The sequence below is a fragment of the Quercus robur genome, chromosome 4 (genome assembly GCF_932294415.1).
Source record: "Quercus robur chromosome 4, dhQueRobu3.1, whole genome shotgun sequence".
NCBI classification, from domain to species: Eukaryota; Viridiplantae; Streptophyta; class Magnoliopsida; order Fagales; family Fagaceae; genus Quercus; species Quercus robur.
Window position 1 is genome coordinate 28,738,388 of NC_065537.1, and position 11,065 is coordinate 28,749,452.

At 34.4% G+C, this 11,065-nt stretch overlaps 2 protein-coding genes across 2 annotated transcripts in view; both read left to right on the plus strand.

Annotated features, from left to right (window-relative positions):
* Positions 1-1,473: 1,473 nt before the first annotated feature.
* The window catches only part of LOC126721078 (wall-associated receptor kinase-like 8), a 75,524-nt gene continuing 65,932 nt past the window's right edge, over positions 1,474-11,065 (plus strand). Inside the window, exon 1 of the mRNA XM_050424080.1 lies at positions 1,474-1,587. Coding sequence (XP_050280037.1) covers positions 1,509-1,587 — 79 coding nt within the window. The 5' untranslated portion in view covers positions 1,474-1,508. The remainder of the gene's footprint in view (positions 1,588-11,065) is intronic.
* On the plus strand, positions 5,439-6,311 carry LOC126721082 (uncharacterized). Its single transcript, XM_050424083.1, has 2 exons — positions 5,439-5,748; positions 6,043-6,311. Exons 1-2 carry the CDS (start codon positions 5,449-5,451, stop codon positions 6,067-6,069), a joined length of 327 nt encoding a protein of 108 aa, XP_050280040.1. The 5' UTR covers positions 5,439-5,448; the 3' UTR covers positions 6,070-6,311.

The following is an 11,065-nucleotide window of genomic DNA, read 5'->3' on the forward strand; positions in this document are numbered from 1 at the left end:
GAAAACAAAGTTTAGAGGGGACACGTGCAAGCTAAGGAACTGACTAGCTCCTTGGCCCGCGACACTGCAATCGAGTGAGATGTGTGAAGGGTGAGGAACACGTCACATACAAATCGAGTATGTAAGGGTCTTTATATAAATCGAGTATTTAAGGGTCTTTAAACAACTACAGTATATCGAGTTCACAACCACCCGCAACCCAGTCCAGTAAAAATCGGGTTTATCAGGGAAGAATGAGGAATCCTACATAACCTGAACGGACTCCTCATTCGTTTCTTTTCTTTCTTTTTTTGGAGAAAATAAGTAATAACCGGATGGTTATTTTTATTATATCCAGTCTTCTTTTTTTTTTTCTTTGGAGAAAATATTTACTTTTTAATTGAATGGGAAAAAATCTGGGCCGCAAAGACAAAAATCTGAGCAAAAAATATGGTGAAGATTTTTTTTTTTTTTTTTTAAATGTAACTACACCATCAAATAATTGTTTACAGAGAAGAAAAATCTATGTGGCATGTCATGTTCTACCGATCTAATCGTACTTCTCCAATGACCATATTACCAAATACCAAAAGACAGCCCAATATTCTGTGTCTCAAATTTGATGCACAAGATCTATGCACTTGTTAAAGCTTCTATGAAATTAAAAATTAAAATTGCATGTACGGTAATCTTTTACTAATGGTATGTGCATTAAAACAGAGTGGTTTGAGAACATTTTCTAATGTAAACTCATAAAAATTGTAAAATATATGCATGCGTTTGTTGGGGGGGGGGGGGGGGGTTGGGTGTTGGGGAAATCATGGAAATTAATAAAAGATAAACTCTTATTTATTTTTCTCTTAGGACGAAGACTTTGACTGAAAAAGATTAGAAAAAGGTTACCATAAAAAATGGTACTAAAAGATAATCTTGGCCTGTATTTTTTTTTTTTTTGATAACATCTTGGTCTGTGTATATGTTAGATAAAACAGTGGTTTATGACTTTTTCTGTTCATAGTCATTATAATAAGTTACTTATTACAATATTAAGAACAAAACGGTTGGTTGGATAATTCTTTGTATAGATGCATGTATGCATAAAAAATAGTTTATATAAAGTGTTGGAAACCCATAGAAGACAATCTCATGGTAACCCTTTTTTTTTAAGTAACAAAGTGGTTTATGACTCTTTCTGTTCATAGTACTTGTAATATTATTATTTTTTTTGTTTTTTTAAAGGTTAAAGACAATAACATGATAGCTCTTTTGTAATGACTTTTTTTTTTTTTTTTTTTTTTTTTTTTTTGTGGAGAATATACGTTCGCCTTTTTCACATTCAATGGTTCTCTCTCTCTCGCTCTCTCCCTCTCTCTCCTCTTTTTCTCTTTTTACATAATAAAGTCCAAGTAAACGAAGGAACAAAATCGTTGCGGAAAAATATCTTATCTAGCTATGCTTTTCTTGCGAGGCCATGTATGTAGGTGTATATATATTGCTTTGTTGAACCGTAAAAGACACCCAGAAATTAAATGGCTGTGACATTTGTAATGAGAATTACTTTCTTACTTCTGCTGGCAGTGGCATATGGATTAGCAGAAGGAGCACCACCTATGGCAAAACACAATTGTCCTGATAGATGTGGAAATGTTTCGATTCCATATCCGTTTGGAATCGGAAGCAATTGCTTCATGCACAAGACGTATGAAATTGTTTGCAATGAAAGTGGAGTTGCGGCTGCTGCTATAGCCTTCTTACCCAGCATTCAAGTGGAGGTACTGGAAATCAGACTTATTGATCCTTTTAATATTGATGAGGATCCTCTTTCTGAGCCCGGACTCATTCGAGTCATGATGCCTATTTTTTCTTCGAACTGCCCAAATAAGAGTTCGGTGGCGGAAAGGGATGGTGTTGTGGACATCTCCAAAACTCCTTTTTTCTTCTCGTCATATGGGAATATATTCGTTTCAGTTGGTTGCAACAACAAGGCCACAATGGTTGGTCATGATTCTATGGTGTTTTTTGGTTGCAAGACGGATTGCAATAATCAAAAGCTGAGAGGTAAATGCACAGGGTTCGACTGCTGCCAGACCACAGTCCCTACTTCTGGGATTCAACGACTTAATGTTACTTTGGAGAGTACAACAAACAACATGAATACTTGCACACATGCCTTCCTAGCAGAGACACAGTGGTTGGAATCAAATAAAACAGATCCCTCTAACGATGTGCAGTATTTGGATTACGTTCCTGTGGCGCTGGCGTGGACTTCCATCATAAATTTAATTCTTCATGTGTATCCTCAACTTAGTTTTTAAGTTTGGTTTGTGTGTTTTGAGGTCTAAAAAAAGATTACAGTACCCAAGCCCAAAGAAGTGAGCCAAGCCCGAAAGAAAATAAGCCAAGCCCAAGGAAGCAAGTGCAAGGGGATCACGAAAGAGAAGAAGTGGCAAGCCCAAGAGGCTTGAAGCCTAAAAGAAGCATCAAGAAGGAAGAGAAGCCCACGTCAAGAGATTAAAGAAGAAATAGCCAGGAACCTCAGTGACCACCAAGAGGCACGGATCCTCCTAGGCGCATAAGCAAAGTCAAAGAAAGATTAAGACAGTTCGAAAGAAAATGACAAAAAGAAAAATAAGAAACAGAGTAGAAGTCACAAGCGCCAAACAACCCAGCAAGAAAAGAAGAAAGAATCAACGACCTCTCATGGTGCAAGCAGGAAGCACCTCGGGGAACCAGAATGGAGAAGTACGAAAAAGGGAATGGTAACGGACGACTTTCAAACCGGCAGAATGGGATTCTGCCTGGTTGGGAAAAAAGGCAAAAAGGAAGAACTGCCAAACGAAGGGATCGAGAAAGGCATGACCTCAGCATATCCCGAAATAGGTAACTAGCCATGGACTTTCAGAGAAATCGAAGCTGAAAAGAAGGGAAGAATGAAAAAATAGGGAATAGAACCTGTTGAGTGATTGGCAAGGTACATGCCTTGTTAACCAGAGGACAAAACAGGGGAACCAATGGTTCCCCTGGGACTCCAAAATATCACTATAAAAGGGAGGGAAAGGTTGCGAAGAAGGCAGAGATTGGAGAGGTGAAAGAGCTATTGATAAAATTCTGTAAAATGAAAGAAAACTCAAGGAAAGTTAATGACATTACTTCCCGGTATCCTATAAAAAGCCACTATTGCACATACTCAGATTCAAAAAGAATCAAACTTTGCAAGTCTTGAAGGTTGGAATAGCCATTCAAGACTGTAATTTTTGAGCTTGCTTGAACCTTGTATCACATCTTAGTGAGCGTACTGTAACCATAACAAAGAAAATTTCAATGAAATATTTCTCACTGATTTAAGGATCCTTATAACGTTATTTTGTACTTTTGTTATTCTGATCTCTACATTTACTTTGCCGTTTTTGATTTGTCTTTCAATACAAATATCCTTACTTGTCAGTTTACATGTATTGTAGGAAGCATGCATTGTGCACTACTTGATTCTTAAACAGCCTGTTAGCTGCGGTGAATCAAAGCCCAGTCCATCAAACCACAAACTACTCGGCCCGGGATCCTTGGGCCTGAGTGTCACAAAAAAGGCACTCTCACAGTGTGTTTTTGTTTTCCCTACCTCCTAAATTTTTCCCAAAACTTGTTTTGTTTTTCCTAATTTTATAAAAGGAGAAAAGTTTTTTTTTAACCTTTGTTGTTCTTAGGGGGAGTTGTTGCTCTTCATAGGGGGAGTTGCCTCTATTTTTTATAGAGCTAAACTGTTTTTTGTTCCCTTGGTTCTCTTTTTTCTCTCATGTTTACTGTCACTCTACTCTTTGTTTGAGTTGCCTTTGTCAATACGTGACAAAAAGGGGGAGAAATAAATGAAATGTGGGAATCCTATTTGTTTTGTTTAGGGGGAGTTGAAATTGTTTTTGAAAGCGGGAGAATATAAAATAAATGAAATGTGGGAATCTTGTTTGTTTTGTTTAGAGGAAGTTGAAATTGTTTTTGAAAGGGGGAGAATATAAAAACTTTTTGATGTATCTAACTTAGGGGGAGAGTTAGAATTTACTTTTGTTTTTTATATTCTGTTTCATATTATTGTTTATATGTCTTTCTTTTCACACATGCGGTAATGTGTTTGTTGAGTGTTTCTAGAAAGATAGATACATTCTGATCAAGACCTTCTACCTCTTATTGGCAACTTCTTGGTTAGGAAGTCTTAGATTGGAATTTGTGATGTAATTGGGCATTTTATTGTATTTGGTTGTTCTTGTATTTGAGTATTTCATTTTGTATGAAAGTTTTGTCACGAATTGCCAAAGGGGAAGATTGTTAGGTTCTAAAAGTTTAGAACAATTGACAAATCGTGAATACAAACTTGTCTAGATATAGATCTTAGAGTCTATAGGTATTATTAGACAATACTCTAGGTGATTCAAGTCAAGATTCAAGAACATACAAGCTGCAGGAAGAAGATTTCATAATCTGTCTGGTTCGATCGATCAAAAGACAGGCTCGATCGATCGAAAGTCGTATCTGCAAAATTTTAATTAAGCCCAAACTGCAATTCAAGCCCATTAAGGATTAGGGTTTCTAATCTACTTCTCCCAGTATATAAAGGAAACTCTAAGCACATTTTTATGAGGCTTTTCAGAGAAAGAAGAGTGTGCCTCTTTTGTATTTTAGGGTTTTGTTCCAAACATCTCTCTCATATCTTCTACCGGTGTTCTTCCTTGAAGAATCTCAAGATCCAGTATTGTAGAAGTTGCTGCCTTCTCTAGTCATCGAATGTGCTGATAATCTAAACCTTCAAGGGTGGTCTTGGAGTCACAAACAGGAGAGTTTGTGTTGCTAAACCTTTGAGTGGAATCTCAAAGTCACAAACATGGGTGTCTGTGTTTTGCAAAGGCCAAAGAAAGAAGGAGTCCGTGGTCTCGGAACTTGCACGTGGTCATGTCAGTAAGTTTCTACTAAAATTTCGATTCTTTCTAGTGGATTTGCTTTTTACCTTGAGGATAGCTAGGTTAAATCCTCTCCAGGTTTTTTACCAGTTTGGTTTTCCTGAGTTATCATATCATTGTGTTTTTTATTTTCTGCTGCTATACATTGATATGATATATTTGTGTTAACCTAGATTTATTAATTTGACTAAGTAATCACTTGGCTAATTACCTAGGTTAATCTGATTGTGGTTTTAAGGGGTCTAAAAACATACAGTTTTATTTTCTTAACTTTGCAGTTTGTAAACCCTAAATCCATATTTTTTTAATAGATAGAATATTGCTTAATTTCCCTCCATTCCATGAGTTGTAGAGTATGGCATGGGCAGTGAAGCATCAACTAAAGGGGATGTATATAGTTATGGAGTCCTTGTGTTAGAAATGTTTACAGGAAGGAGCCCATTGATGATATGTTTAAAGATGGTCTCAATCTCCATAACTTTGTTAGGATGTCCTTACCAAAAAGCTCATTCAAGTTGTTGATCCAATGCTTTTGCCAAGAGAAGTTGAAGGAATGGGAGTAGCAACTACAGCAATGATGGCAACAAAAGAAGATGATAATGACAATGAAAATGAAGTAGAAGAAGCTAATAATACTGAGGACTTTAGGCATATTGATGTGGATTTGCAAAAATGCTTACTATCAATCCTTAATATCGGAATCTTATGTTCATTGGAATCTCCAAAAGAGAGAATCAATATGGAGGAAGTCATTAAGGAACTACAATTGATAAAAAGTACTTTTGTTGGTTTGGGGATTCGCAGAGCTAGACCAAGTAGAGCTCCAGTAAGAGACATTTCATTTTAATTACTATAAGACTACTCTAAGTAATGTGTCCTAGTCATTTATGTTGATTTCACTCAGTTTCCAAATACTTCTTTTCAAAAAGCATGGAAATTTTATGTTTACCTTTTCATTAAGCATGGAAATTATATTTTCATTTCTCACTCGCGGTCAAATTGCTAAATAGAAATTGTCATCTTATTAATATCCACGACCTTGTAACCTTGTAATAGTTATTGTTTTTTATATTATCAGGGTATAAAATGGTGAGCTAACGAACATTTTTGTGAATTGCAGAGGCCTAGAACAACTAGAAGAGATTAAATGTCTTTAGTAATGCTTGGATTATGCAGGGGATTATGAGTCGTGATCTTAATTTCAAGCTAGTTTTATACCCCTTGTTGAAATGATTAATGGATGATTTTCTTTCTCTTCTAATGTAGGAATCATGATTTTCTCTCTCTTCAAGTGTAGGAGTCATCTTCATTTACTGTGCTGGATTCTACTACTGTAATGTGTGATTATGTGTTTGTACAAATAATCAATTCAATTCCTAAAAGTCTTTATAGGAAGGGAATGTATCAAAGATGCCATGTTAGTTTAGAAATTTAGATGCTTTATGCAACATTATTTTAGTATACAAATAAAAATGGATGTTTCGTTTAATTTCCATTTAAACTCAAAGTTTTAGATTATAGTATCTTGTGGCTGTAGAGAATAAAACAATCAATGTAAGTTTCAATTTATTATATAAAAGAACAGAAGACCAATCACCCATCACTATAACTGCCCAATATTTGATGAATCAGATATGACAAACAGCAAATAGTCTAGGACCTCCCTAAAGCATATAAATCTCTGTATATGTGGCTACACAAGAGAAGCAGCTTGACTTAGTTTTGGTCCATATAGCCTTATCCTTTACTTTGGATCTACAAGACTTATTGTCTTTGGAGTATAACTAAACCAGTTCTATTTTTCAAGACTGAATCCACCAAAGCCTCATAGATTGTTGCATCATATATAATCCTATATATTTCCAAATTTAAGCAGAAGGGTTCCAACTGGGTGTCATTGGTCAAGCCATAGGAAGATTGTTTTCCCAAGTCGATCTAACCCAATTTAGAGCATCAACAATAATACTATAAATGAAATTTTTAGTTAAAAAAAAAAGAGTATCCATTAGCTATTTGACAAGCTGGCAGACAGATTTTGAATCTAATAGACATGTATGCATAGAGCATTAACTCTTGTAACACTCATTCTTAAGACAAAGAGAGAATGTGAGAATGTGGCACAAAAGAATATATTGAACCGTGATAACTAAGGTTACCATGTATACGTGCAAGCAACAGAGAGAGATAAGCATTACAACTAGTAACTTAAACCCCAAAAAAAAGAATTGTGTAAAACAAATACTACAACATACAAAGTGCTCATAAATGCTAAAAAAAGCCAAGAGAAATGCTATGTCCATAATATTTTCAAAACACTTAAAAAACCAATAACAACTAACCACCAATAAACTTAAGTGGTAGTTTATTACGAGTTGTTATTGGTGAGACAAAAAAATAATTTCAATATTAGGTTCAAATTAAACCCAATAACAATTAACCACTTATGATTTTTTGTGAAATTTTTTTTGTTGTGAAAATATTTTGTACGTAGCATTTCTCAAAAATAGAATGATATTGGAAAGTATAGTAACATGGATTTTTGTGGGCCAAAAACAGAATACTATTGTTTTTCTTTGTGGCTTCTTTTGCTAATTGCTTCAGGCCTTTTGCACATCAATTCGTCAGCAACATCTTTGGGGTGACATTCAACACTTAACATATGCTTCTAAAAATTATCTTTTTCCCAGTTATCCTCCGAGTAAGTAATGTTCCTCTGTACACTAGGGAAAAATGCTCATATACCCCCTAAACTTTCAACCATTGGCCAAAACACCCCCCCTAAACTTTTATATTGGCCAATTTACTCCTCAAAGCCCATTTCTTTAAAGCCCCAAAAGCTAATGCTAGTAGCTCGTTTTTATCTGCCTATGACCAAATATTAAGAATTTATCAAAAAACAAAAGACTGTTTTACAACAGGTGTTGTGGGGTACCTAACACCTTCCCCACACATTACTAGACTTTCGAACCAAGAATCAAGATTTTTTATCATCCAGTTAGATTTGGAAAAAATTGACTTTTTCATAACCTAAGATTGGTAATAAAATCAAACAGAGTCAAATGAATAATCACACCTTAGTAAAAACCTAATGATTGGTGGCGACTTCAAAAACTTGTGACAATTTAAAAATGACTCATTAGTCATAGGAGAGCATGCACCCAAGCTCGCGAACCCCCCCTCTAGGGAGGGGCGTGTATGTCGCTATTTCTGGGTGGTCGACAACCATGAGGTATCAACACAGCCAATAGGAATATGACACATCATTTAATTTAAATTAGACTAAAAATAGACCAATTAGAATTAAGATATCATAATCACCTATGGTCGAGACTGGTTTCATGCAAGTGTCCTTTATTGTTAAACCTTATTTCTTTGATATCTTTTAATCTAGTGGTCTGATTAATGCTCATGAATTGTCATTTTGATCGTTATGACCTCAAGATTTTTTTATAAAAAGTATTTGGAGATCAAAAGGTCAAAATTACCGTCTTGCCTTGGAGATGTTAAATGGTGATAATATGCAAGGTAATGCAAGTGGGGTTAAATGTGAGACACAAAATGGGGTATCAACAAGTTCAGCCTTCAATTAAATTTAAATTGAATTCAGCGAAAGAATAAGATTACCAATACCAATAAAGCAGAAAATCTAAGCAAGAGAAAGATATGATTGTTGATTGAAGGCAGAATATGAAATTAAAAAAAGTCATTTAAGTGTACCTTAAATTGACAAAAAACTGAAAACTAATATAAATAATAATATATATATATATGAAAAAATAGAATAAATATAAATAGTACTTGTTTGATTCGGGGAAAAAACGCCCATATGGCAAACAATGACCCGTTTGGTAATGTTGTTCTGCAATGTTATTTAAGTGTTGTGGAAATACGTGTGGATGAAAAAGTATTATGGAAATACGTATTGTGTTATTTAAACAACGAAAATTGTTATTTAAACAACACAACCAAACAGGCCTAATTGCTTATTTTCCTTTGGTGGTGCTGACTTGGCTTTACTGCTGTTAGCTCTGATATCCCCTTAAATAGCACCGAATTCGGATTATAATATAGAGAATTTCAGCTGTTTAAAGTTAGAGTTTGGCTTACCTCCAGTACTTTTTTAACTAGACATGTCATTTTGTTTTAAATATACAATAGTAAGTGGTAGTGAGTTTTAATCTCCACATTTTATTTAGTTAGCGAGTGATATGGTAATTTCTTATTAAAACAAAAGGAGATTCATTTTTAAAAAGTACGCGAAAACACTATTTTGGTCCCTACATTTTAAGGTCACGGTCAATTTGGTCCCTACATTTTGGTAGCAATCAATTTGTTATTTTCAACGTACAGTTAATTTAGTCCTTACTGTTAACTCATTAATGAAAAATGCTTACATGGCAAACAATTTGCCTTGTTGACGTACATGTGGCTAACATAATAATATAAAATCAATTAATTAAACATTAAAAAATCCACATAAGAATTTTAATAATAAAATAAAATCCATGTTAGGCACAAAATTTCTGAAAAGATTAATTAAAATATATATAATGAATTAAAAAATATCCTCACTTTCTTTTATTTTCTTTAGAATTCTTGCACTTTCTTATTTCCCAAACACAATACCCAACACCACCCAACACCCAGCAACACCACAATATGAAATTAAATCTCAATACCGAGTGTTTAGCCAAAAAAATCCCAATACCAAGCACTTCAATGCACTGACCCATTGAATCGATCCCATGCTCCGCGTACACCACCTCCCAAAACTCCGCATGTATTTGGTTCCCACACTGGCCTCCCTGGATGTGAAGAATCTCATGCATTTTCACCTTCTTTTTTGTGAATTGTTTTTCTTGGGAAAGTGACAAAAAATTGGGAGGGAAAATTTGAAAAACGTTAGAGAGTTTGCCAGTGTTTGTGATTAGGAATTTAGGAGTTTATAGTGAGGGGTTCAGCCTTTGGTAGTTTTGATATTGATGGTGGTTGTTGGTGGTCAAATCTGTGGTGGTTTTGATAGTTGTATGACAATTATGTGGCTGCTAAGAAAATAGATTAAAAGAAAAGAATTGAAGAGAAAATTGAGTCTTGATATTTGATAAATTATTGATTGGTTTAAGTTAGATTGCTGTGTTCTGGGTATTGTGCTTAGAAACAAAAGCTAAGAAAGTGCAAGAATTCAAAAAGAAAAGAAAATAACAGAAATTGAGATTTTTTTTTAAAAAAATCATTTTCTTTATTTTTTTTCTTTTAATTAATCCTTTTAGAATTTTTTTTTTTTTGTCTAACATGAATTTCTTTTATTATTAAAGTGGCTTTTTTAATATTTGATTATTTTATTTTATATTATTATGTTAGCCATATGTGTGCCAACAAGGCAAACCGTTTGTCAAATAAACATTTTTCGTTATGAGCTAACAGTAGGAACTAAATTGACTGCAAGTTGAAAACAACAATGACCAAATTGATTACTACCAAAATGTAGGGACTAAATGAACCGTGACCCCAAAATGTAGAGATCAAAATGATGTTTTCGCCTAAAAAGTACTAAAAGTAAGCTAAACCCTCATAGTTAAACTTTGCCGCCATATGCAAATTCATCAAGATCAAACCCCCCTTTATTCCCAAGTTTAATAATGAGTTTGATACTTTCGGCAATTTTCAATAGAAATATCTTGACCTCAAATGCTCTCATGTGAAACTTCTGAATTTAAAATAAATAAATAAATAAATAAAGCAAGAGTCATCACATTCAAATCTAAATCCAGTTTCCATTATTTTGGGTATAACAAAAATCGAAAATAAAAATTGTTTGATTACTACAATAATTGGTTGCAGGTGCTGTTGTCGATATGCTCACTACTGACAGATCCAAACCCGGACGATCCTCTTGTCCCCGAGATTGCTCATATGTACAAGACCGACAAAGCCAAGTGTGAGACTACTGCTCGAGCTTGGACTGAGAAATATGCGAGCTCTTGATATGATTTCAGTTTAGGGAACCTATAGGTTGAGTGAAGTGAGTTTAAGATGGGTTCTCTAGTAATTTTTTATAAATGCAAGTGGATTGAGGTTTTGTACTTACATTTTGAATGCTATTTAGGTTTATAGATATTCATCATTTCTCTTTTACTACCTGA